The sequence below is a fragment of the Echiichthys vipera genome (genome assembly GCF_963691815.1).
Source record: "Echiichthys vipera genome assembly, chromosome: 20".
NCBI classification, from domain to species: domain Eukaryota; kingdom Metazoa; phylum Chordata; class Actinopteri; order Perciformes; family Trachinidae; genus Echiichthys; species Echiichthys vipera.
The window spans coordinates 10,580,329-10,608,184 of record NC_139845.1 but is presented as its reverse complement, the minus strand read 5'-3'; the positions used below and the strand labels follow the sequence as shown (position 1 = coordinate 10,608,184).

The 27,856-nt window shown below is 40.9% G+C and overlaps 2 protein-coding genes across 2 annotated transcripts in view; one reads left to right on the top strand and one right to left on the bottom strand.

Annotated features, from left to right (window-relative positions):
* Positions 1-27,856, bottom strand: part of cacna2d4a (calcium channel, voltage-dependent, alpha 2/delta subunit 4a) — a gene marked incomplete at both ends in the record, with an annotated part of 85,358 nt that overhangs the window by 39,107 nt on the left and 18,395 nt on the right. Inside the window, 7 exons of the mRNA XM_083935593.1 lie at positions 23,159-23,227; positions 25,004-25,131; positions 25,497-25,589; positions 25,720-25,813; positions 26,199-26,296; positions 27,120-27,165; positions 27,638-27,705. Of these exons, the coding sequence (XP_083791719.1) occupies positions 23,159-23,227; positions 25,004-25,131; positions 25,497-25,589; positions 25,720-25,813; positions 26,199-26,296; positions 27,120-27,165; positions 27,638-27,705 (596 nt within the window). The remainder of the gene's footprint in view (positions 1-23,158; positions 23,228-25,003; positions 25,132-25,496; positions 25,590-25,719; positions 25,814-26,198; positions 26,297-27,119; positions 27,166-27,637; positions 27,706-27,856) is intronic.
* lrtm2a (leucine-rich repeats and transmembrane domains 2a) lies at positions 1,128-15,432 on the top strand. Its single transcript, XM_083935594.1, has 6 exons — positions 1,128-1,215; positions 10,967-11,196; positions 12,087-12,212; positions 12,661-12,749; positions 13,438-13,595; positions 14,817-15,432. The coding sequence occupies exons 1-6, from the start codon at positions 1,137-1,139 to the stop codon at positions 15,353-15,355; spliced, it is 1,221 nt and encodes a 406-aa protein (XP_083791720.1). The 5' UTR covers positions 1,128-1,136; the 3' UTR covers positions 15,356-15,432.

Below are 27,856 nucleotides of genomic sequence, written 5' to 3'. Positions count from 1 at the left end.
GTTTGATATCCAATCCACCTGATTCGGACATTTGCTTCTCACAAACAGGTCCGCTAGGTAATGTCTCGATCATTTCGGGTTTGCAGTGCATGTGTGGAAGGGGCTTTATTAAACTTACAGTCCAATAACTTGACATGAATAGCCTCATACGGATGATTTCCTTTATTGGATTTTTTTTTACAGATTTGCTGAGGTGTACCACATTAATTGCCTCAGAGATTTCAGACCTGATATCATTTATGGAATCAGTTGGACACCATCATTCCCAGTACATTTGAATTTCAAGAACTAGATGTGCTCGTGTGGTGACATGTTTCTTGCTGTTTACTTGGGATTCAGTTTAGGTTCACTGCTGCTGTGTTACCTTTATTTATTCAGGGAAGAGTTAAAAGATTGTCAGCAGCACTCTACTGTCTCCTGCCTTGCCCAAGGGTAGTTTGGTAGTAACACACACACAAACACAAATACAATTAATTATTTCTCTTCTTTTCCACTTTGTTAGTTTTTTGTTCTGTCCATATGTTTCATTTCCAAGTTACTGCCTTCATCCTACTCTCCATCTTTTCTCTCTCTCCTCTCTTCCTGTGTCACTCTTGCTTTGTCTCTCTGCATGTGTCAGTCTCTGTGCCAGACAGTAGCAGTAGGGGGTCTGTCTGTGGAAAAGGCAAACTGATTGTGTGAACTACCAAAGACCCACTTCAATTATTTATACCTATGACATACCAGGGGGCTTTTTACGATGTTTGCATACACGTACATATGTACACAAGGGAGCGTAGGTGCAAACACACGCAGCCGTACAGAAATACATTTTTAATATATGCAAGAAGCTTTCACACACACAGCGCCCTGCTGCTTTAGCCTTTTTTGCTGCTGGCGTATATGGGTGTATATAGGATTTGCAAATGTCTTAAGGTACATATCAGAGAAAATATCTCTTTCATTCATGCTTTTTATGTTCTATCTATCTATCTATCTATCCATCTATCTATCTATCCTTTCTTTTTTCTCTCTCTCCCCAGGTGTTTTGGTGTAGCTTTTTGCAGTCACCGCCCTAGTGGAGGCTGCAGGCATGGCGGCTTGACGCCCCCATAGCCCCGCCCCTCCGACAGAGGAAGGCTGCAGAGCTCTGTGTTATGCCCCCCCACACCCAACCCCCCGGGGGCATCGGCCTGCCCCCACCCAGCTCTACCACCCACCACCTGGCCAGACCTGGTGAGTCGACAAAAGCAGGCGAAAAAGATGAGAAAAACATTTTATTACCATTTATTGTTCTCCTAACTACACATGAAAGGAGGAACAATGTCTGTTTTGACAGCTGCTAATGTTAGCATCCACACACACACACACACACACACACACACACACACACACACACACACACACACACACACATACACACACACACACACACACACACACACACACACACACACACACACACACACACACACACACACACACACACACACACACACACACACACACACACACACACACACACACACACACACACACACAGGTTGAGGGTACTGAGCCTCCAGTGAAATGCCACATTACTGAATGTATTAATACAGCCAGCAGTCTGTAGAAACAAAACATTGTGGGGAGAGAATGATGGGGGTGTAAACTGCAGGTTATTTGTCTGCCTTCTTTCCTTCCCCTTTCTTTTCCCTTCTTGGCCCTTTCTCACCTTTTCTATCCACTTTTCTCGACCCTGTCTCCCCGTCTCTGTCCCCACAATCTCCATCTCTTTTCCTGTCTTATACCACCGGTACACTCAGTCAAAACAAGAATACGTCCGAAGTCGGGTGGCATAGCAACAGATACGACAGCTGTGTGTGTGTGTGTGTGTGTGTGTGTGTGTGTGTGTGTGTGTGTGTGTGTGTGTGTGTGTGTGTGTGTATTAGACAGTGAAGTGGATGGATCCTGCTCTCTGAAAGATTCAAGACACATCCTCAGCTAATAGGCAATCATGAAAGCGCCTTCCTGCATTCTTTCTCTCTTTTGTTATAAATCTAATATGACAGAAAAGTGTGCCCATATGAACACATGCTGCAATCTCTGCAGGAAAAAAATGGCTTTACATTAAAAAAAACAAAAGAGACAATAAAAACATGATCGTATCCTCCTGTTGGGAGAAGTATTATTGTTCAAGAAGTTCTGGCAAAAATGCCCCCACAAACTGCGGTGTGACACCGGAGACACTAAATAACAGGAGAACACTATCTGTCAGACACTCCACACACCCACACAGCACCTCTAAGTCGGTAGCTACACCTCCCTCTGGGCAGCTCGGCCTCCCTCCATCTCCATCCCACCACCTCATACTTCTTTTTTCTTTTCACTTCCTTTTTTTCAGCCTTCCATCCATCTCTGTTTTAAATTCAGTTGAATATGACTTGCATTATCTGTCTCGGTTTCCTTTTCTCAGTGCATTTCATTAAGCTTTATCAGCATAAATATTGCATTAACAGTATTGCTAAAGCCAGTTAGGAATAAGAATCTAAAATTTTGTCCCTTAGTCATCAAAAATGTTCTGTCTCTTCCATGTGATTACCTTTTTGGCATGAATGCAACACAATATTGCACGCACAAAATTATTGTTTCTGTATTTTTCTCACAAAGCTTGGGAACTTGGGAATTTATTTATTTTATGGCAGTTTTTAAGGCTTTCATTAGATAGGACAGACAGGACATGGGGTGAGAGCGAGAGGGAGAGACATGCAGCAAAGGGCCGCAGGTCGGAGTCGAACCCACGGCTGCTGCCTCAGGGACCTTCAGCTTCTTACGTGGGACGACTGCTTTAACAACTGTGCCACCAGCTGCCCCAGCTCTCTGATTTATGCTATTACTCTTCTAGATCCTTACACATTGTCATACAGACAAACACACACTGAATCACTGGAAGATGCATATAAAAGGAGTACGAAGGGGAAGGCATCCCATCAAATCAGAGCCAACAAAAATGTCTGATTAATAAAGAATGACAGAGTTCAAAACATCAAAGATGCATTTTCTTCTAATGCTGAATGAAAGTCATTTAGGAATAGAATTTGACAGACAGAGAGGACATAAAAGGTGTGTTTCAGTGCAGTATTCTGGCAATATTTGTGTAAAAATCAAGGTTTTTTTTCAGCAAGGCTAAAGCAAAAGCTCACAGAAAACAGATCAAGAAGAAAAACAGAACAAGTGTAAGCATCCTTCAGTGTCAGCTAGTGTGGGCCATATTTTCAACTAATGGCTGTAAATCTATTATGAAATGTAACCTGCATGAGAGAGAAAATGATGTTACATTTCTGAAAGGTTGTGGAAGATGCTTTATGGGTGTTTTCGAGTGCTCGAAGACAATTTTAAATGTTTTGGCTCAAATTAAGCTGTGCCCAATGATCAATAAATGCATTTCAATTGCAGATGATTGCATAATTTCTTTCTTCTTGTCACAAAAAAACATACATTAGTCAAGATGTTTTAAAATTGGTAGAGGGTTTTGGAATCAGAAAAAATCCCCATGCTCTCTGGAAAGATTCTCCTTTTAAGTGAGAAAGAGATGGAATGAAGATGCAGATAATCTAGATCAGTTCTATGCTACTAATACTAACAACATCTGGTTTGCCACGTTGTGAAAATATAAAGTAGTAACCAAAAATCAGACACTGAAAAGAAAAAAAGATGACAGGGTTAAAAGAGCTTGAAAGCAATCTTTAAAAAGTGCTTAGAAGAGGCCGAGAATATGAAATGTGAGTGACAGAGGAAGAGAGATGGGAGATCAAAAAGGTGTAGTGAAAGAGAGAAGACATGAAGGGAAAACAAAGGATGAAGGGGGATAGGTGAGAGAGGAGAACAGAGAGGTCTATGTGCGACACAGGAACCATATGGTGCCTCCAGGCCTCCACGATCCCGGCAGACTGTCTCATTTGACACAACACACGCTTGCGCACAAGCTGGCATGAATTCATTCCTATTCACACATAAACACACTATGGCTTATCTGGTCTTACTGAGCATGTATGTGTTTATACGCTTTGTTGGGGTCGAAAACAAAGCCGGCAGATCCGTCCACATAATCTGTCCACATAATCAAAAGGGCGATAGCGAAAGTGTCAGAGAGAGGGTGAAGGGAGGGACGATTTAGCTTTGTATTGAGACCTAGTACACTGACTGAGGTCAAAACCTACGGTTTTAAGCCATAGTACAGTGAGTGACGTTGCAGCATTATGCTGGGAGCACAGATGTAATATACTATAGTGCAGTGACTAAGGGAGTAGCATAAGGTTTGGAACAGTGCCACAGTAGAGCTACACAGTCAAAACTAAATTTTGTCTGCTTGCAGCAGATTTTGGGCTGTTACATTGATTGGATACATTCCCTGTTCAAAAAGCGAGTTTGTTTTGAACTCTCTAAAGACATTGGTCAGCTTTAAGATGGTACCAACAAACCCAATTCATCACTGGGTCGTTAGTCACTGGAAGCCCTTTTCAACCCTGCCAGGGTGTTGGATTTGGCTTGGAGCCACAACATTGTGTGTGTGTGTGTGTGTGAGAGAGTGTGTGTCTGAGTGTGTGTGTGTGTGTGTGTGTGTGTGTGTGTGTGTGTGTGTGTGTGTGTGTGTGTGTGTGTGTGTGTGTGTGTGTGTGTTTGTGTAGCATTAGGTTTGGAGTAGAGCCTGATCCCTTACTGTTACATGAGACTTGGAGTTAAATAGAAACTGGAATGACAGCATGTTGGCAAACTTTCCAAAGCATCTGTCAAATTCAAGTATGTAATCAATAGCTGTTTTAATGTAATTGAAAGTTACTTCAAGAAGCAAGGGGTCACACCAATTCCAACAATAGAGCCGACCTATAAACAAGGTTTCTCCATTGAGGACAACTTCAACTGACGGTTTTTCACCACAAACATTTATCTTTGTCTGCTCTCCTACAATGGTTTATTGCAATGATCTTTCTAGAAACACAGGAACATTATCTTTTATCAGGGGACTATGGCTTTGACCCCTGATCTCCTTAGTGGCAATGGCCTGTTATGTATTCGATCTAGGAATTAACGTACAGTTTGGCTTCTAGCGTCATGTAGGAATTAGAAGATTGCTACAGCTAAGGGTGACCTTGAACTACGATGCATGCAGAAACATTTTATGTAACCATGTCTGCAAGCAGGTTTATTTCCCCTTCTTTTTTGATCACAGTTTAGTTTGGTGCAGGTACAACAGGAATTACAAAATACATGGTACTGGCCCACTTTCAAAGGACATCAATGGCAGGGAATAAATCTGGATAATCCTCTGCACCCCAAACAGCACCATACCACTTCAGCACTTGCAGAGCAATACTGATATAGTATTACACCAAAGTAAATCCAGTATGGATCCAGCATGAGGCTGATAAACTAGCAAGGCTCATTCCTGAGAGGAAAAAAAAACAGTACTTTACTCACCAAGTAATCATAGAAAATGGCTGATAATGGTTCTGGATAATACAGCCATTTGAGATGTGCTCAATTTGTCTTTGTGAACACTCCACAGGCCTCTGAAAAGGGCATCCAATTAGCAAGATAAGAGATTTCAAGCACTGTACATCCAAGTCTAATATTAGGATCAGAGCTATCTATCTATCTATCTATCTATCTATCTATCTATCTATCTATCTATCTTTCAAAATGTGTTTTACAGCAAATAAAACGACAAAATACCCACCGAAAAACTGGCATTCATTGAAAAGAATGGCATTAAAACAACAACATGACAATTGTCTCACAATATTTAGTGTGTGTGTGTGTGTATGTGTGTGTGTTTGTGAGTGCGCTTTCAATCAATACCATCTGTCTATCCATCCTATCTGAGGAATGAGTGGGCATACATTACGACTTGTTACATCCAAGGCCGAATCTATTCTATTCTAGTCGCACTGACGCAGATATGTCATCCAATGCCAAGCGTCTTTTATTTTCTCTTCAAATTCTGAATGTATTCAGCCTTGGACTGACGCCCAGTTGAGTGGTCAGTAGAAAGCACTGCCACATCCATCAAAGAGATGGTGTGACAGTGAAATATGTAGCTGTGGATTTGCTAAAACTGGCCTCAAATGATGCTTTACTGATCATTTGTTTTCCATTACTTCTTTCCCCTGTTTGTTCCTATCCTTTCCTATCTGTCACTCAAGCTAATTAATAGCCACTATCATAAAAACAATGTCATCGCATGTCACACTCTCCCCTGGGCTGTGCTTTTGTTGTGTATTTGTGTCATAACAAATTGATACAGATAGCTTGAATTAGAGAGGCAGATAAGCCTACATTTTCCCACTCACCCCTCCAAATCTAAATAATGATTCTGTCTTACTGATGCAGAATTCATCAAGGGAGAAATAGAGAGGGGAGACACAAGAGTGCAGGTGGGAGAGAAATGGAGGATGAGAAAGGCACAAGAGTAAACAGAAAGAAAGACAGAAATAGCGGGAAATATTGGAAGTAAACCCATAGGGGCTAAGACAGAGAGTATAAAAACCCACAATCTCTCCTCTTCTCTCCTCATCACACCGTCAGCAGGTGTACAGCCTAAACCCCTGCACCCTGTTCCTGCTTATCCTCATCTGCTCTATGCATATGTCTGCAGTGTGTGTGTGTGTGTGTGTGAGACCATGACTTCCTGTGTGTGAGGAAGCGTCTAAGTGTCTGTGAGTAAGATAGAAAGGTTATGTGTGTGCGAGAAAAAAGAGATAATGTGGGTTAAATCACAGGATTTGAAGGGAAGTAAGAACTTCTCTCCTTACGTCTCCTGTTGTTTTTTTCACGTCGCCTAAAGCACTTGGTTGCTAAGGTAACGCAGCATTACCTTTTCAGTGTTGAAATAATGCTACTGTTCTGCCCAGACCTTGATTTTATGTGTATGAGTGTTGTGTATTCTTTTATACCTCTTATACTGAGCCTTACACAGAAAAGCCACGCATGTCGTGAGATGGCAGTCTGTATAGTGTACAAAGAGATTCAAACACACAAACGTTCAAAGCACACACACTGTGCACACGCTGGCTGGCTGTTTTCCACCTGCTTACTAAATGAGGTCTCGGGTTACGGTGGAGATCAGATATGTAACAGCCTCTGACAAATCACACAGACACTGTTGCTGTAGAAGGACGGGCTGCAAAGTTTGTTGAGATATTACAGATATGACATATTATCATTTTTAGGATTATTCTCCTCATATCTGTCTCTGTTTTGGAAAACAGCCAAAGGCATTATCACATATCCACCATGTCTCTTATCATCTTTTACACAAATAGCTTTAAAGTTTTCTGTCATCACCTCAATGAAACTGGATCCTTACAGCCAAAATGTAACTGTGACGATCATGCATACTATATATTTATATAATATATGTTGTCAACAATATGCCACCATTAGTGCTCCTCTCCTACTTAAGGCACTAGTTGATCTTGAGGATGATACTGCTCTTAAAAGTTATATTGATATTGGGAGTCATATGAGTCTGTACTCTGCACTCTACATGTGAAACATTAAAGAGTTTAGAAAAACATGCGAGTGAGTCTGTTGCATGGGGAACAGCTGGAGGTTGTAGTAATAAGATAGCACTCGCTTGCATGGAAAACAGCTTGGTCCCTGGTAACATGCAACTAGGCTCAGTAACTGAGGTGCCCGTGGTAATGACATCATAGCTGGTCCAATGTCACCCAGGGGCCCCTGGATATAAACTTACAGACAGCTGAGGCCCCAGAATTGTCAAGCAGTGTTTCCTAGGACACACCGTCAAACATCACCACATTGACAGGAGTCATATGACTCTTCATATACACATGAAGGCGACGAAAAGTAAAAATAGCACATTGACGGTGTCTGCATAGATATGTATGTATCAGCATAATACCATAATCCTGCAACTTTGTACACAGACACACACATACAAATGAGCATACACTGACAGTTCATTATCCCAATTCAAAGATTACCTATGACCTGTCATCCGTAGCCTTCAAACTCACAACTTCAAACACACTTGTGCACAGATGGTGGATGGGTGTGCCCGTTATCATGCTTGCTAAAAGAAATCTGGGCTGTTAGAAACTGAGAAAGATCCTTCATCCAGGCTTTACCATAAAGAAATCTTACATAACAGTTCTAATCATCATATCTGGATGTCCATCTGATGCATATATTCTAATCATCACATCAATAATGGTATTAATATGCAAAAGCGGTAAAAAAAAAAATATTGAACTATCAAATTGAAATAACATTATATTCTTCCTTAAAATTAATAACTCTCTTCTAACAAGTAGTTGGGGTGTTGGGAGTTTTCTGCGCAATGCTGCTCTAAAAGTTGCTTCAATCAAACAGGAACATCATGTTGCATTTTAATGCCCTGTCTCAGTTTGTTTCCCATCGCTGAAAGCATTGCCAGCCTACATTTGGCCAGAACGTCAGCACTTTTATAGTACATGTTTGGGGATTCTTATAAAAGATTCACTTAGAAGTCTGTTTGGACTGGATTAAACTACACAGAACCACTTAAACCTATTTGGACTGAGCCTCCCTATGTTCCTCTGACTGTGGCTGAATATTTCCCTTCTGGTTTGGCTGCGTGGAGCGCTACAGCAGAGAGGATTTGGAGCAGCTAAAATAAGCCAAAACAACTACCACCTCCACGAGAGCAGCTAAGACCACTCATAAATGTTGGAAGATAGGCTCCAGCACTGAGGGAGGGTGGGAGTCGGTGAGGGGGAGTTATAACGTACAGTAAAGAGTAGGAGAAGAGAGGAGAGGGGTTGTGGTGAGGAGGGAGGAGGGGAAGAGTGAGGGGTGAAAAAGAATAGCTATGCAAAATAAAGCTCATATTGCAGGCTGAGAGAGATGAAAGGTGCAGGTTCTGGGAAAACTACCAGTCACTGTGCAGCAAAATCCTTCCAGATTACTACTGAGCTGCTGCAGTGGCCCTCTGAAGCATTTCCACTACAAAGTAAGGCAGCACAGGACGCTTCAGGATACTTCAAAATCTCTCTTTTCATCCATTTATGAAGTGGCGTTAATTTTCCCAGAGATTAGGATTATATCATCGGATGGAGCAGAGAGGATAATGGATACAGGAAGAGGAGGGAGGTCACACACACTGATCTCTATTACAAGGTCTCTACTTTCTGACCCTTTTTGGTTCAGTGTGTCCTCACAAATATACAATGTTTTTTCCAGATGTTTCGACAAAGTGCTATAAAATAACATTGCTAATGCCATGGCAACTTTTAAATTTCAAGTAACAAGGTCAAGTGAAAAAATATAATCAAATGAATATTGATTCTTTATCCAACCAATTTTGTATTTGCTGACATTAATACCCTGGGGAGTTGGGATGCATAGAGAAACATTGAAAGTTAAGATTTAATTCAACTGTTTGCCGATTGCTAAGAAATAGCTGGTCCTGAAATGCACTTTTATTTTTAATTCAGAGATGACTCACATTATTAAAGGAATAATTATACATTTTGGGAATGCACTTGATTCACTTTCTTGTCAAGAGTTAGATGAGAACATTAATATCACTCACACAGGGAGAAAACGATAGATTGGCTCAGGCAAGCTGTTTCTCCAGGCTTCCAGTCTTTATGCTAAGCTAAGCTAACTGGCTGCTGGGTAGCTGCATGTTTCCCAACTGTCTTCTTAAACTTTGATCAGCTTAATGAGAATAAATCATTCAGCAACTAGATATTTTTCTCAAATCATTCAGGATTACTCATCATTTATCATTAATTAAGTTCCCTTTCTATCCAGTGGTGAGACTGAAATTTCCTACATCTAAGACCACTTTAAAGGGAATAAAACATGATGTTAATGGGATATAAAAAGCATCATCTCAACTCCATTTTTAACTGCGCCATTATAAGTTTCATATTTTATGATGAGATACAGAAGCCCATATCTTCTGATATGTATCACTTCCTTTTGTTTTTTAAAACATATCACAATGGCCAGAAAAGGCTAATTTCACATAGTTTCATCACTCCCAGAGCCAGATGGTCAATATGGTGAAAAGCAGCAAAGTCTTGAATGTAAGCGAGAGGAAGGAGAGAGAAAATAAGAAATGAAGCACATTTAGAGAAAAACAGATGGACTAACAGAGAGAATATACAACAGGGGAAGGGAACAGGGAGCTGGTGAGACATAGTATGATAAAAAGGCAAAGGCACGCTGAGAAATAGATGCTAATAATATGCAGATAATGCAAGTGATGAAATGTGCTGGTGAAGCAAAGAGTCTTGTCAGGAAGTTAAAAGTGCTGTGTCTGTGTCTGGAGTTTAGACAGAGTAGTTTTCTTAATATCACGCTTTGTTGGTGCTATGCCCACACATACTCGCACATACACAGAAAGATAAAGCAAAAGTCGTGCTGATAAGCCATTGGATGGAAACAAAGTCAGCCGCTGTAACGAGACACTGAGGGAATACAGAGCAGTGCCGAGAGACTGGAAGTGAAAGAGAATGAAAAAAGATAAAGAGCCTCAAGTGGGCGCGAGAGAATCACAGAGTGGAGAGAGGGACAGACAGAGGCAAAAAAAAGAGAAACAAATGGATATGAAAAGGAATGAATGGAGAGGCCTGAAATGACAGATGCAAATAAAGAAAGAAAAGGATTAGGAAATGTAAAAAACAGAAAAACTTGAAAGACAATGAAAGAGGAAAAAGGAGAGAAATAGCGATTATGAGTGGATATGAATAGAGTCTACAGAAGAGAAGTGGACCAAACGACTGATAGAGACAGCTATGTTGACTATGTGTCCAACGGCACAAATGACAAACTGATTCTTAATCATTTCCACTTCATCTTTCAATTCATTCCTCTTTACGCGTCTGCTTTCATTTTCTCTAAAGTCCTTCTGTACACATCCTCCTGATTGGTTTCCACACTGAAAAGATAATTCACTGAAAAAATAATCATGTTTGTTTTCTCTCTCCTCCTCAAGTCTTCCTCTGTGTCATCTGCCTCCTGGTAACGCTGCTGCCGGCAGCCTCATCCTGCCCTCCTCCCTGTCTCTGCAACTCAGACAGTCTGGTGGTGGACTGCGGGGGCCGGGGTCTCTCCTCCCTGCCTCCCCTTCACCTCCTTCCTCCGGGGAGCCGCTCCCTCCTGCTAGCTAACAATAAGCTTGCCTTGCTTGGAGCATCTGCCTTCACTAACCTATCCTCTCTGGAGGTCTGTAGCCCATTTTTTCCCATTGTTGTCAGTGAAATTTTTCATTGCCTAGCAGTTGTACAAGTTGTTGTTTACCATGGCGTGTGCAGTGTTTTCTACACTGACCTTACACACTGAATATCCCCCAGGACATTAAGTGATACTGTATGGTAAGTCTCATATTGAGCATACTGCAGACAACCTCTTCTCTCAGCCAGAAAGTTAAGAAAAACTGACATTTTCAATGTTTTGCAGGGCTGCTCATCATTAGCATATTGTGTGCAAAACACAGCCAAGTTGGTATTTAAAATATAAGAGCTAGAAAATGATGGATAGATACTGCACCTGCAGAAAAAGCTTGGTAAATACAGTACAGCCTCATTAGTTACAACTTCTGGCTGCTGTTTATCACCAATGTTCAATACTAGTATGGCTTGTTATTGAGCACATAATATACAATAGATTGGGTCAATTCACTGTCAATGCTTAATGTAAATCAGTTTTGTCTGTTAACATGCAAGAATCCATCCTCAATTAGTTCCTCCAAGAAAATAAACAATACGTTATGTAACTGCACATGAACCTTTTGAGGAGAATACCCTAAAGGTCAACTCCCCAATTAGCTGAACTGAACATCCATGTGCTGTAAAAACTGTTTGTTACTTTCGTGATCTACTGAGATTTTTACACGTATCCTACCATTGGACTTGACAGCTTAAAGTATAGAATGTGCGTTAAAGTTTTGTAGCAGTTCGTCTATTTTTTGAGATTCCTCCAGGCCTTATGCCTAAAGTCTCTCAGAAAGGTTTTTGAATTTCACTTTTTAAGTCATTCAGAGAATAAGCTATGTGATGTTCATAAAGCAAATGTGTATGTAGGTGAAAATGTATTTTGTCGTGTGTGTATTCTAGGAGCTGGACCTTTCTAATAACTACCTGGATAATTTACCAGCTGGATTATTCAGAGACATGTCCAACCTGACAAGACTGAACCTGCACAACAACTCACTAACAGTAATGGACAGGGAACTCTTCCAGGTAGGCACTGTAGATATTACAACACTATACTTGGTACAGTCTAGACAAGAAATTGTATGTGCTTTATTGTGCTTAATATATGTAGTGTGAAATATACTGTACCATCAGATCAGTCAATGCACCAAAATACTACAGCATGTCAATGAAGAAAGGAGCAGATACCACTACTGATGTTACTATTCTCATCTCCTGGGCCAGGCTCTGTTCAGGATTAGAGCAAACGCAGAAATACACTGGGATCCCGTACAATTTTTATCTGCAGGATGAGCTTGTGTCATGACTTCACCTGGCACCCTGAATTAAACAAAATTAGCCCATCCAGTGATGGATCCTACCTGTGCCCCTTGGCAACAGTGAAAGAAGCCAATAATACAAATATGAGTTTGGGAAAAAGTGTACTGCATGAGCAAAGATGGCTAAACAGAGAGTTTGTTTGGTATTTCTACAGGGTTTGGGGGGTCTTCAGAGTCTGGATCTGTCCCTGAACGGTCTGTCCTCTGTTCCTCTGGGCCTAATGGATGAGTTGCAGAGCCTCAGGTAGACATCGACACACACTGTGCACGGTTTAAATCAAGGTGCTCTTGTAATCTTATGACCATTATTACCATACTCCAGTTAGGAGGACAAAGGATGGAAGTCAGATTGGACAAATATATCAGCTATAAGCGATGGCTGATGACTGGTTGATGTTGTTTTCAACATTTTATTTAGCTGATTTAATGGTCTGCCTCGGAAGAACGAGACGCTGCTCCACAGAGTCAGACAGCTGTTGGGCAGCAGAGACACATCAGGGAAAAACAATGTTTCGAGCTAACATATGTTTACATCTTACTCTCAGAATTAAGGATTTATTTTGAACAAACCAGAGTTGGTGATTGTTGGAACAGTGGAAAGACTAACAAAGATAGTTTTGGTGAGATTTATTTGAGTATGAATGAAGTGTGTTTTATGATGAGTCAAGGCGATTAAACCTGTCTTATGTTGTGTTCACACCAGCCAGTGGGAACATTTTTAAGATATTGACTCCAATCCTAATCGAAATTTGGCAAATGTATGCAAAATTACATATTGATGGTCAATAAATTGGTTGTTAAGCATTACTTCAAATATTTTCATGCATTTAAATCAAAAACATCAGTCAACATTACTCTTTGTGCTAGTTTTTGATTACTACTTACAAATGATGACTGATTAGTAAATACATTTTTCTCTAATAACTACATAGGTGGCTGTCACTAGCGGGCAACAGGCTTCATGGTTTGGAGAGGGCAGCGTTTGAGCCACTTGCCAACCTACAACACCTGGAACTGGGACACAACCCCTGGGAATGTGACTGCAACCTCCGCGATTTTAAACACTGGATGGAGTGGCTGCTGTACAGAGGTAGATGTTTGATTTATGTTTTAGGAGCTTTGAAAGGGTGCATTTAACTTCAATAGGGGAACAAGAGTGCAGGAAGTAGAGAGTATGAACTAAAGAATGCAAGTTCACCTCAGAGATAGCTAGGTGCATGCTTCTATTTGTATGTGCTTGTGCTTCCAGCAACAGAATACAACTGCATCAGTGTGTGAATGCACATCACCACGCTCATTGTGTGTACTGTGTGTTATCCACGTGTCTCTGCAGGCTGTTAATACATCAGATAACCACAGCTGCTCTCTGCTCTCTCTTCATGTGTGAAAATCTACATTCTCCTCAGCGCCTCGGGCCTCAGCTGCCCCGCTAATGAAGCATCTCTTCTCTTTTATGCTCTGTTCTCCTCTTTGCTTCATTCTTCTGTATTCTGCTTTGCTGGGCCCTACACCCCAGTTCAGTTCAGTACAAGTCCGGCTGAGACTGACACACTGCGGATATGATAATTTAATAATCATCAGAGCAGGAGAGAAAATTACAGGGGGACAGTTTGTAGTTCACCATGAAAGCATGACAGTAGCCATTAAAAGGGTAGATTGCTGATGATATGTGTTATGTGAAAGAAAGACAAAGCACCAAACAAGTGTGAAATGCTCAGTGACAGCAGCCTGTGTTGACTTCCATCTCTCTTGAACCACATCAAGCACACACTGCTGGGATATTTGGAGATATTTGGAGAGCCATACCTGTTTGTAGAGGGGATTCTATTGTCAGGCTGCGATAAAAGCATACAGGGCCTAAATACTGTCTTTATCTCATTGTTTCCGTTGCTTTACGTGTCTGAGGGCACAGATCAATAGCTTTTCTAACACGTGATCTCAAGATGAATACTGTGTGTTGCGACAAATGTAGCATGTGATAATAACAAAGTAGATCCCCCACCCTCCTGCCGCCTGTGGGATTTAGTGACTCAGATATTTCTCTCTTCCACACACAGCTCTGATAAAGCTAGGCATGTCATCTCATGAATTATAGAAAGGCTTAGTTGAGGCTATCTCTAACTTAGTGTAGAGGGCACAGCAAACTGTGTGTGTGTGTGTTAAGTGATGTATGACTCATCCTAGTGTTGGCATAACCACCCCACTCTCTTTCTTTTCCTCTCTCTCAGTTAATTGTTAGAGCTTTACAGGCATAAGGCATTTCATAAATGACCTCTCCCTGTCCTCCTGTCTCTTCACCTCTTTCCTTCAGGGGGGAAGGTGGACGCGGTGGAGTGCACGCTACCGAAGGATTTGCGTGGGCGAGACATCCGTGGCGTTCCGGTAGAAATGTTCAACTACTGCCTCCAACTTGAAGATGAGAATGGAGGAGGAGGAGGTGAGGGTTCCCGTTCCGGACTAGGAGGCATTCCTCCCTGCAGCAGGAATGCTCTTAACCCCAGTGGGACAACACCAGTTTCTGACAACAGCAACACTGGTGATGACTCCTCTTCAAACACAGGAGGTGGAGGAGGTGGAGGAGGTGGAGGAGGCGGAGAAGCCCCATCGGATTGTGTCCGCGCCCGTTACCGACCCGTGAGCGTGCGGCGCGCGATCGGTACGGTGGTAATTGCTGGCGTGGTGTGCGGCATCGTTTGCATCATGATGGTTGCAGCAGCAGCTTACGGCTGCATCTACGCCTCACTGATGGCCAAGTACCAGAGAGAGCTGAAGAAGAGGCAGCCGCTGATGGGAGACGGAGATGGAGATGGGGAGGAAAGGGAGGACAAACAGATCTCTTCTGTGGCCTAGAGGAGTGATGGGATGCGGAAGGGTTGGCATGTCAAAGGGTGAAGGTTGGAAGGGGTGACAATTAAAAAAGGGCTCGAAGAGGAGAGAGATGGAAGAGCAGGAACTTATGGTTTCTCTCCCTCTGACTCGTAAACTGACACCTTTCTCCCACTTTTTGCCGTCCTTTCTTCATCCTCTTTCTATTTTTAACCTTCTCCCTCTCTGTCCCTCTCTATACAACCTCTCACACACACACATACCTTATCTGTTCCCTGATTTTCTCTTCTATTTGGAGCAATTCTCACTGCAGTATGTGTTACCAATCATTCCTCCAACTCGCCTACCAACCACCTACTACAGCTCTTGGCTGCTGCTGAATTTAGCATTATGTTGGCTAAGAGAAAACATACTTGGTACTCTCTCTAGTATGAAACATATCATTTAAGCTGTTGCAAGACACTTGGTGTACCGTCAGAAAACTGGATCAAATTTTCAGGGATTTACAATATGTATGGTGTCGATGGGACCAATATTCAAAATGACAAGAAGAAGTTGTGGTATCAGGTAGTGCCCAGCACTCATTTTGTCTGCATCTTTCTCCTCCAATGCCAGTAGCTCCTCCGAGAAAAAACAGGAACCCAACCCAGATCCCTTCACCCTTGTCTGGCCTAATGCTCCTCTAACGTTCCCCTGGACCTCCAAGTCCCAAAGAAACAGCCAGTGTTGGAAAGCTGGGAGGAAATCAGGGAAACTTGGTGGATAAACACAAAGAGATGTCATTTATATAGTCAACACCTCTCTAGCGCTTTGTTGCACAGATAATACTGTAGATACATACAGGTTTTGCTGATTGGAAATAAAACACAAGTCTCCTGAGTCTTGTGTCTCTTGAGACTTGTTAGCGATGTTGAATATGGAAGTGGAAACATATTTGGATTGACAAAATTATCATTTATCAATGGCTAGAGCTTTCAAATACATAAGGAGGACAGAGACAATTGTTAGATATTTTCCCCAATTTGGACCAGATCTGTTTCTCTCTGGATCTTCTCTGGACCATAACATCTTCTAGGTGTCACACACTGGATCCATGTATGAGATTCAAACAGTTCACAGGGGAACAAACAATCTTGAACTGGAATTTGCTGTATTTGTCACTTTTGCTCAGTATAAGGCTCTTGCTTTCTCAATGCTTGTTGAGTGATTATGATCTGGACAGATTGAAAGCCTCTTATCATGGTGAAAAAACAGTCAATCTTATTTCCTGGTATTACTTGGACTACGCTTCTAGCAATGCTTGTTCAGAACAGTATTCACAATTGTTGTTATGAAATTATTGAGATTTAAAAAAGACGACAGACTTTGCTTTAAAACAAATATTCTTTGTTCAGAGCTCATTTAAGACTGCTTTCACCCCTCAGAGGTGAATCTTTGCTACTTTGGCACGGAAGCACTATCTCAGAGAACCCTGTCTCCTGGCAAGGACTACAAAATGTAATTTAAGGACTACAAACTTCAGACTCCTGCACTTTATTTCCCTAATCAGATCCCCTCTGGCCTTCCTCTCCCTCCTCCCATCCCTTTCTTTCGCTCTAAAATGGATGGTTTGCCCAGAGGGATTATAACGAACAAGGGATTAAACAAAAGACGCTGCTACCCCCCCCCCCCCTTTCTCCATCCATCTTTCCATCCAGTGCTATTTATGGAAAGTATTTCACACTTCCTTAAAGACTTCCACCTCCTTCCTTTCCTTTGATCCACCCCCATTTCCATATTGTTGTTCTCATGTTTTTCCTCAAAAGTCAGCAACATGCAATGGAAGTCGTTTCACGATAACATGAAAATTCTGTCACCACCAAAGAGTCCTTCTATTATAAATGAAGTGATTGTCACTTATTACAATAGTTTCTCTGTTTCAAATGGTGTTTTCCTTAATATCCTCATTCATGCCCTGAAATATTTATGTAAACGTTCACATTTTATGTCTCAAAAATCTGACTTTCATTGCATATTGCTCCCCTACAGTAAAACTATTGTTCTCTCTCAATTTAAATTGGCTGGAAATAAACCTATAATTGTGTGTTATCTTATACCTGGGTATGTGCAGATACATTTTATTATATTAGACCCTTATTTGGTGTGTTGGCCCAGCAATCCCCCCACGTTTTTTGACTTAACTGTATATGGTTTTCTGTAGCAATTCATGATGTATGTCTTTTGTTGTGTTAATGACCTATATGTTTTGTTTCAGGTTTTAATATCTCTGTAATGTTTGTTTATTTATTGTTGTTCATTTATTTGTGTTCAGTAGTTGGTAAAGTTTCTGCAAAAGGCATAGAAAGAGTTTGGCCGTTGAGATTGAAAACGTCTCCATAGTGCTGCCTCATCTTAAATTTATCAGGGTAATGTTATTTAGCATGTAGTCACGTAGGCGACAGGTAGTCTTATTGTCTTAAATCAGCTTTTTTCATGTAGTGCTATAGGACTAACTCTGTCTCCCTCAAATAACTTTTCATTATGCAACTATTGATAAACATGCAGCCTACATTGTAGTCAAGACATCAGACAGAACCTCTGCAGCTACAAGACAAACATTGGATCTCTGCTATCCAAGGAATATATGGTTTAGCTGTTGTTACGATATGTCAACTAAAATAAGTGGAAAAAAGGGTTACTTAAAAGTTATGGTCCTGGTTAAATAATAAAACACTCATATCCAGAGTATTTTAATGAAAATGAAAATAATGTTAAAATAATAAATCTGTGTTTCTTAAAGTCTCAAAGGTGATGTCTTTCTCAATTTATTCTTTGTCAGTCTTAAACCCAAAGAAATTCACTTCAGTTTGATCTAAAACAGAGAAAAGCAGGAGATTGACATGCTTGAGAGGGTATATGAAAAATGACTTTAACCATTAAAGTAGTTGCTGATTATTTTTCCCTCGAGAGACTAATACGTAGATTAGATTAATCGTCATACTACTCCACACCCTTACATTTTGCAGCATTTATAAACATTACACTACTTCTTACTCACCAATGATGCGCAGAATAGTTGCATATAAAATTATTTGTTAGAGACTGAGATGGTGATCCTGCATTGCAAATTAAGTCTGGATGCACTTCAGCAACAATGGACACCTCACTAATGTAAAGAGATGGTATATGGCATAGAATATGACCAGGTAACAATAATTTCGATATAGATTTAAATGAATCATTTGCATCTTCAGGAAAATGTAGTAAAGTGATATTTAAAGGGGATTTCAATGACAAGTGAAAATATAGCCATGAACTTCACAGGGGCTCTGGGGCAGTAACTGGAAACAAAAGAAAAAGCAATGGCTAAACTCTGTCTGTGAATCTAGAAACATTGTCCTCTCACCTCCTGGTCTGCAGGTCTTGTGTTGTTGGTAGCTAAGTATCTTAGCTAGCTTAAACCTGTTCCTATAGCCTGTATGTGTAAAGAATAATAAATTATAGTTTGTTACGTAAAACTGCAGCAGCCATGATGACTTGAGGGCCTCAAAGACTACGTACATTGCCCAGAGATCCATGGTGTGTTGTGTAATTATGATGATTGTGTTTATGACAATGATGACATGATTGTGATGATGAAGCATTTCCTGGTTAATAAGCATTGATTTCAATAAAATCATATCACACTTATGTCAAATTAACATCCAGACCACTGACAAGCTTTGAAAGGCTACAGCAACTACAGATTCTTTCAAAAATGATCAAGGGCACAAAATAAAGTAGGCATTAAGTAAGAATTTGTGGATAAAAATATATTTACAGAACAGATCTTGGGTATATTTCATCCAGAGGGGAGGATATGATTTTCAGTGTACAAATTACATTTTGGGTGAAAGAAAGATATAAAATATGATGTTGGGGGAAATAGGCAGAAGCTGTGAGGTGAAGTAAATACATAGGGACAAATGAGAGCATAAATCAGTCAGACAACAGCTCCTCCGTATACTGTATCTTATCTCATTTTCTCTGTCCTCTGCCCTCTATCTCTTCTCACCTTTCTCTATTTCTCATCTTCTCTCTCCTTCTCTCACTTATCTTGTCTCCATTTATCTTTCTGTCGCCTCTTTTCCCATCCATTTTTTTAGTCTTTTCACCTTCTTTTCTCTCATCTCTGCCCTCTTTATTCTTTGCTCTGTCTGGCCTATTGTGTCCTTTTTTTCACTACCTCCTTTTCTCCTTCATTTTTATCCTTAGTCCCCGCATCCTCTCCGCCCTTTCCGTGTCAAATATCTCTCTCTGTGCTTCTTCATTTCCCTGCTCTCTCTCTGTGTATGTGTCTCTTTTTTATTTACCTACTTATCTCTGTTTCTTCCTCTCTTTCTCCCAGTCTGCTCCTCTGTCAATAGAAGCGTATTATGTTTACGTGCAGCCTGTCACTTCTGCCACAGAGATATACTAATCTATTGCTGAGCCTTAGAGGAGTATAAACATAGTGTTTTTGTAGTCACTGTTGACTGACTTTGGATCAGCCTCTGAAATACCAAATCCTTGGCCTTCATCAGAGCAGGAGGAATTAAATCTGCCATCAAATCAGCTTGAAAGCTCAACCAAAAATGCAATGAGACGTTGGGGGTGGGTGGGTGGGGGCGACTGACCAGATTCAGTTTAGACAAACACTGACACTCAGTGGTCAGAGATGGAACCACAGCCTATTAAGCCACTTATAGCATGCAAATATTAATTAGAATTTGCATTTAAGAGAAACGCATCACCTGTGTTCCTCATAAAGTAAATGTTTGATGATTTAATCTACAAAATACTAATATTTGATGCAGACATGTGTGCAAACCTGCAACATGGCAGTGTAGATAGCCAGGAAGTCATATTTTAACTGAATGATGCTACTGACGTGTCCCCATGCAAGATAATGAAAATGAAGCAACTGTACTGTTTTGACAGTTTCCAAATTTACATGTAACAGAGCTGTTTAGAAAGTTTGTTGTATTGTGTTTTTGTACAGTATTAACATGTTTTTTTCTGATTTTACAGTGCATACATGTAAATGTGTTCGAGGCATAGGTAATACACACTCATACAAGTATAGAGGCGATGCCAAAGGTGGGAGAAGTATAGCATGTGTGCGTGCACCGCATGTCAAGGCACCTTTTGAATATTCCCTTGTGTTCAAAAGGTAAACGTGACCCTTGCCTACACAGATGCAGGAAGAAACAGATGTAAAGAGAGAGGGAGTGAGTGAATAAGTGGAAAAATGACAAGTCAGGGAAAAGAAAGTAACAAGGGACAGAGAGAAAGAGAGAGAGAGAGAGAGAGGGAGAGAGAGAGAGAGAGAGAGAGAGAGAGAGAGAGAGAGAGGGCAAGGACAGGCAGACAGGTCTGACATCTTGGGAAAAGAGAGCAGCTAAGAGAAGAGTTGTACTGTATGTGAGGGTTTAACAGGGTAAGGAGGGGTGAAACACAATGAGTAGTGTGTATGTGAGTGTGTATCTTTGTGTGAGAGTGTTAAAGAAAGTCAGAGAGAGCAAGTCTATAAAACATTGATAAAGCCTTTCCCTCTGTGTTTCTGTTGAAGGGAATCAGCTGGTAGAAAAGCTGCTCACTCGACATCCGGTGAAGCAGCAGTGAATTATAACAATCTCTAAAACCTCTTACCTCTTAATGTAAATGCTGTTTTAAGATATTTCCGATCTATGTTAATGTAAAATTACAGTAGGTACAGTAGGCCACAGCAGAGCTCTGGATTTGACATACTTCCAAACAGGTAGAGAGTCAACAAATGAAGCAAAGTGATTGGAAAAAAGAGAAAAACAGAGAGAATGAGAGGCAGTGAGAAAGAGAAACACATCTATTTTGAACTCTTTCTCATTTCTGCCTGCTCCCGCTTACTTTCCATTTCCAAATATAACACAATTTCCACACCTGAGATGATCTCTACAAAAGCTGGAAATACAGAGAAGCACATTTGTGTGTAAGCGTATTTGAGTGTGTATGGAGTGTTTTTCTGGCAGCATAATGAGACACCAAATGCCTGCAGGTATATAATCAGACCTGGATTCACACACACAAACATGCTGTGAGGAGGGGCACCTCCAGAGAGTCTCGCCTCACTCAAATGGTTGGGGAGTGTGTCAGTCATAGATTTGTTTACCAGAACAAAACAAACACAAGCACGCGCGCGCACGCACGCACGCACGCACGCACACACACACACACACACACACACACACACACACACACACACACACACACACACACACACACACACACACACACACACACACACACACACACACACACACACACACACACACACACACACACACACACACACACACACACACCAGGAAGCAAATTAATCAAAGCCAGAGACTATTGACTATAAGTCAAACTGTTTTCGTCTTTAACTACATACATTATCATCAGGAGCCTGTGAAGAAACCAGACACAACTTGTATAGTGCAGTACTCTCCAAGTATATCAGGTACATCAGCAGGTCACTTGACATTGATGTGTTTGTATACATGTGGCAAATATCTAAAAAATAGCTGCTGCTTTCAATCACATCATGATTTGTGCAGCAGATAGAGTTTGCCCAATTGAATTATAGCTGTTCAAATATCCATTTTATCAGTGTATTCTCAGGACATAGTGCCCATGCTGGCTTAAAAGTTAAAATGTCATTATCATTTGGAAAACTCTGCTGATATGATCAAAAGCTTCACAATGGTGGCTCAACCGGTAGATTGTGTGCCCCATATACTCTGTACAAAGTCTGAGTCCTTGCCGCAGCAGCCTGGGTTTGACTCCGACCCGTGGTCCTTTGCTGCATGTTGTCCTCTCTCTCCCCATGTTTACATGCTTAATGTTCAAAAACACATAATTTTGGGGGAGAGTAGGATTGGGCCAAAGAACGAACATATTGCCTGTTGGTGATGGCTGAGTACATTGCCAGTTGTAGTTTTTGGGGGTGATTTTTTGGACCAATGTTATCATTTTATTTTGCTAATTTAAGGCCCCTGAAGAACGACAGACAGTGGAGAAAACTGCATTTAGAGCCAGTACATTTTAACATCTTACTCACAGAATAAAGGATTTATTTCAACCAAACCGAAGTTGGTGATTGTAAGAGAAGAAAACAAAGTGTATTAAAGTTTTAAGTGTAAAATAATATTATTTACACATCTTCATCATAAATCGATTATCAGACAGTATCTTGCCATCTGCTTTTTATCATTCCCAAGTACTGCTATCATAATTGGCCTCAAAATCCATAGTATAGGTCAAGTTGCAGTATAATCTCAATCTCTGTCTAAAATGTTTATCCTGATAAAATTTCACACAAAATCCTCTTTTGTATCTTTTTTAGAGCTAGTTCCAGTGAGAAAAACAGTACTGGTTTAAGTTAATACCAAACTATGAATGAAACAAGCTAAACTATTTGTGTTATCTGTTTCCAAAAAACAGAAGCCTGGCCAAAAATGCAAGTAAGTCTTGGCCTGAATTCCACAGCACATCTTCATCAGCACATCCACTGACAGATCAGCACAATCAATACCAAAAGGCTGAAAGTGATGCTACCAGGGAGTTCAAATGTAATCACCTACAAACCAGCAAGTCAATTTTACCACTGAAACCGCAAGAAACGACAGGCAGGGAGAAGAAAGAAAGAGAGAGACTTTGAAAGAGAAAAGGAAACTTCAGAAAGAGAGACAATTGCAAGTGCATGTCGAGGAATGGGTGAGATTAAAAAGGAGTAAGAAAGAGAGAAATCAGATGTGTGTAAAAGATGGAAAAAGAGAGTGTGTATCTTAACAAAAATTGTCATCCTACCTCCAGCGATGGCAGTTTTCTTGCCAACATTAACAGTGACAGCAGTGGTAGAGATCACTATCCTCCCTGCTGGTAGAGCAACACACATACAATTAGCAAGGATTTCCAGAAATTTGTCAATACATGCATGTAGAACCATGCACATCCCCAAATATTACATCCAAATATGGACACATGCATGAGCATATGCATGCACAGGAGCTGAAAAAGGACAATGTTCCTAAAAATATTTATTCTCTCACATAATGAATGACGGTGAACTGTTACTGTGATAGTGACAGCTCAAGTGTTGGAACATATATACCAAAAGGTGTTTGGAAATATGTGGGTGAAAGATTGAGTTGGACTCAGTAGGTAATATTTAATAAAGTCATGCATTCATCTTCTATGAGCGTAATACACTAATACACTTGTAACAGAGGGCCAAGTAGTGCATGTGTGAACGAGTGAGCGAGCAAGCAAATGAGAGAGAGAGAGAAAAGAAAACAGCGAAGAAAGCACCACCGCACTTGTCATGCTTTGAAATTAGGGGTGAGGAAAATCAGAGCAAGGATGAATAAAAAGAGGAAGCATGCCAAGTTCAAATAAAAGTTTTCCTCTACCCTCCTCCTCCTCTTCCGCCTCCCTTTGTTTTCTCTCCTCTGCTTGGAGCTCCACCTCCTCTGCACTCAAGGTGGCACTATAGTCAGCCTCATAGTCCCTGAATATATCTGCACACAACAAACTAAATCTAACATCAACCTAAAGCATATTCAAGACATTTTTTTGTACATTTTGTACTTTAATGCCGAGGTGTAATATGATTGAGGTATGATAAAATGCTTCATTATGTCAATGTATCATGACACATTTATAGCCAACTTAACATGGGCAGATTAAGTAATTTTAGTAATTTCGGTTTGTTAATAGTCGTTTCGTCTCTTTGTAGTCATTTGTTGTTGTAATGTGTACATTTTTGGTCGTAAAAAACACTCATCAACCTACATTTAATTTGAACCTTTAATTAAATGAGGAAGTGGATATATACACACATCCTGTAGGAAGTGCAGTATTATCAGCATCATATTCTTTGAATATGCTGTATTTCAACACAATTACATTAAAGTCTGTGCTAGTTAGTGCAGATAACATTCAAATTCCTGTTTTTTGTGGCTGCTGTGGCACTTAGGGGCAAATGTCATTTTTAAAAGCACTTTAGAAATAAATTGAATTCTTGCAGAGCTAAATAAGAAAATTAAGTCTAGAGGCAGAGAGGGCAGGCTCAAATCCCATCCTTTGTAATGACATTTATATTCCTAGACTGCGTATACAGATGGAGTAAAGTGTTAGCATGATGTGATGATAAATAGGACGACAGTAGCTGTTAACTTCGTCACTGTGAAGCTGTTCCAGCAAAATACCCTGAATAGGAACTAAGGGGAAGAATAAACCGCATCCATCAGGAATAAACGGATACTTTATGGGCTAATATTTTTTAAACTTTCCAAACCTGTGCTGGATACAACCTATATAGACGTACAAAAAAGTAAACAGAAAGAAGCATTTGTACTCTGCTGTTTACAGAGAAATGAGGATGTCACTGAGAAATATCTGGCTCAACCTGCTGCTGAACACAGCTGAGAAAATTGGAAATATAAAAGCACAGAAAGTGTTTTCTGTGTGTGTGAGTGTGTGTGTGTGAGTGTGCGTGCGTGTGTGTGTGTGTGTGTGTGTGTGTGTGTGTGTGTGTGTGTGTGTGTGTGTGTGTGTGTGTGTGTGTGTGTGTGTGTGTGTGTGTGTGTGTGTGTGTCTGTGTGTGAGTGTGTGTGTGTGTCTTTGTGTTTTTAGTAAAGGTTTCTCCTCTACCTCTAGTCTCTTGTCTGGGCGTGTAGTACAGAAACTGTCCAGCTGGGTACTCGGATGCTCTACGGTACCACACTGGGAAATGATCCAATGTGAACATATTTTCCTTGTCTGTGGAGGTCAGGAAAGACCTGGGGAGAGATAAAAATAATCTTAAAGAAAAACGCCTAATTATGATGACAAAAGAAAAGAAGGGAGGAGAGAAAAGAGAAAGAAAGGGAAAGGCGAGGGTAGTATAAAGAGAACAACAGAAATATTTAGGGGATAGTTGAGGAGAGAAAAGAGATAATGTAATAGAATGCTCTTTTATTGACCACCAGGGGGCAAACTCACCTTACTGTAATTTCATCTTCAATATAGCCCTTTAAATTACTATCACTCTCACATTAACAGTGTTATTTGACCCATGTTTTAAACATTTTGGTCATGGACATAATGGTAACGCTAACCTAATGTGATGATTTTTAGTATACAAAAGTGTGATTTTCTTACTCACTTTGCAACTCTTTTCTCAATACCAGCATATCTCTGGAATCTCATCAGGCCTGAACGGGTCCCTAAGAATGCTGTTTCTACCCCATCGTCCATACTGAAACGCAGAGAGAGAGAGAAAATGAGACAAAAAAGAGGGAGGTGGAGCAGTAGGGGAGCAAATATTTGTAATGAGTCTATGTCTTCATTAAACATTTACGTGGGAATGTGTGTGTGTTAATATTCACCCGGATGTGTTGAGCATGAGAGCGGTCCAGTAGGCTTCCATAGGAGCCGTGACCACAGCATCAAATAGAGTTTGTTGCAACAACTGCACATCACCTGTCAAGAGAAAAAAACAAACAAATCTATATATATACTACTGATAAAAAAATTGACTGAGGCATAAAAACAAAGGAATAGGAAGACAGAAAATAATGAATATTGAGCATTCAATGAAGCCAACAGTTTCAAATGTCACAAGAATGAAGAATGCAGTTTACATGCAGACAAATAATCTAATTATAACTTTTCTTTGGTCTTCCAAGACAGTCAACTGAAATGTTTAATGTATTTAGCAGTGTGCTGCTAGACTTTTAACCAAAACTAGAAGAGAGAGCATATTAGTCCGGTTTAAGCTACACTCCGCTGGCCCTCAGTATCTTTTAGAATATATTTTCATTTTTATTTCAAATTAAAAGATGCTGAAATAAAAGTGCCCTCTTACACTCCAGATCTGGTTCTTTTCCAGTGAGGTATCCCACGACAGCCTGCAGCTGGCTCAGCTTACGGTGCGCTGGGTCAATGTCTGTCTCACAGTAGGTCCTACAAGCGCAAATGCAAACACAAACACAAACACAAACACACAAGTACATTACAAAAATGTAATGTATTCATATTTTCTTGGATTGCTTACTCCAGGTAGGGAATGAGTCCTTACCCCAAGTGAAGGAGTTCAAGTACCTCGGGATCATGTTCACGAGTGAGGGGACGATGGAGCGTGAGTTTGGCCGGAGAATCGGAGCAGCGGGGGCGGTATTGCAGTCGCTCTACCGCACCGTTGTGACGAAAAGAGAGCTGAGCCGGAAGACAAAGCTCTCGATCTACCGGTCAATCTTCGTTCCTACCCTCACCTATGGTCATGAAAGTTGGGTCATGACCGAAAGAACGAGGTCGCGAGTACAAGCGGCCGAAATGGGTTTTCTCAGGAGGGTGGCTGGAGTCTCTCTTAGAGATAGGGTGAGAAGTTCAGCCATCCGTGAGGAACTCGGAGTAGAGCCGCTGCTCCTTAGCGTTGAAAGGAGCCAGTTGAGGTGGTTCGGGCATCTAGTAAGGATGCCCCCTGGGCGCCTCCCTAGGGAGGTGTTCCAGGCACGTCCAGCTGGGAGGAGGCCTCGGGGAAGACCCAGGACTAGGTGGAGAGATTATATCTCCACACTGGCCTGGGAACGCCTCGGGATCCCCCAGTTAGAGCTGGTTAATGTGGCCCGGGAAAGGGAAGTTTGGGGTCCCCTGCTAAAGCTGCTGCCCCCGCGACCCGACCCCGGATAAGCGGATGAAGATGAGATGAGATGAGATGAGCTACAACCACTTACACTGGTACTTTTATAACATCTATTGTGTGTTTTTCTTGTCATACAGTACTCACCATTCACTGGCTATGGTCAGGTCTGGAGCCAATAAGTCATGGAGACCTGAAGCAAAACAGACACAAGAGAGAAAAGCATGGTAACCATGTTACACAGCTCTGACATTCTCAGTGTAATGTGGACACAAAAATTGGTCATATCAGAATTGTGTGTTTTTCCACATCATGCTTCACTGAGCAGGCGCCTAGTAGCACCGTACTGTGCTGTGATTGGCTAGTACTCATTGGCTTGATGCGTCCTTCTGATTGGATGCTATGCGGATAAAAATATATTTTTTTGGCTAATCTAGCTAGCTAACTATTTAGCTAATTTCACCATACTTTCATGTTACACTTGGCTAGCCTGCTAATTTCACCTTGCTTTACTGCGGAGAGTGAAGGTGGACCTTACGTCCTGTTGCTATGGTTGCTACATGTCTAAGACGTTTTTTTGGAAAGCTGAGGCAGAAAGATCAGATCTGTGAAAAAGAGCATTTAGTCCTGTAATGTACGTAAATGTAGCCTTAGGAAAGACTTACCCTCCTCAACAGAGACGTTTCCACTGAAGATGTACCTGCCGTATCCTCTAGTCAGCACAATACCAAGACTGTCAAACATAAAGAGGTTATTTGTTATTAGCAGGATGAATCATGCTCATAATAAGCATGATATTTCCTAAGATAAGCATTTGTTGCTACTTTGAGCAAATGTCTTGGTCTATGTTTGTGCTAATAATTATTTCATAGAGGAAGACCGGT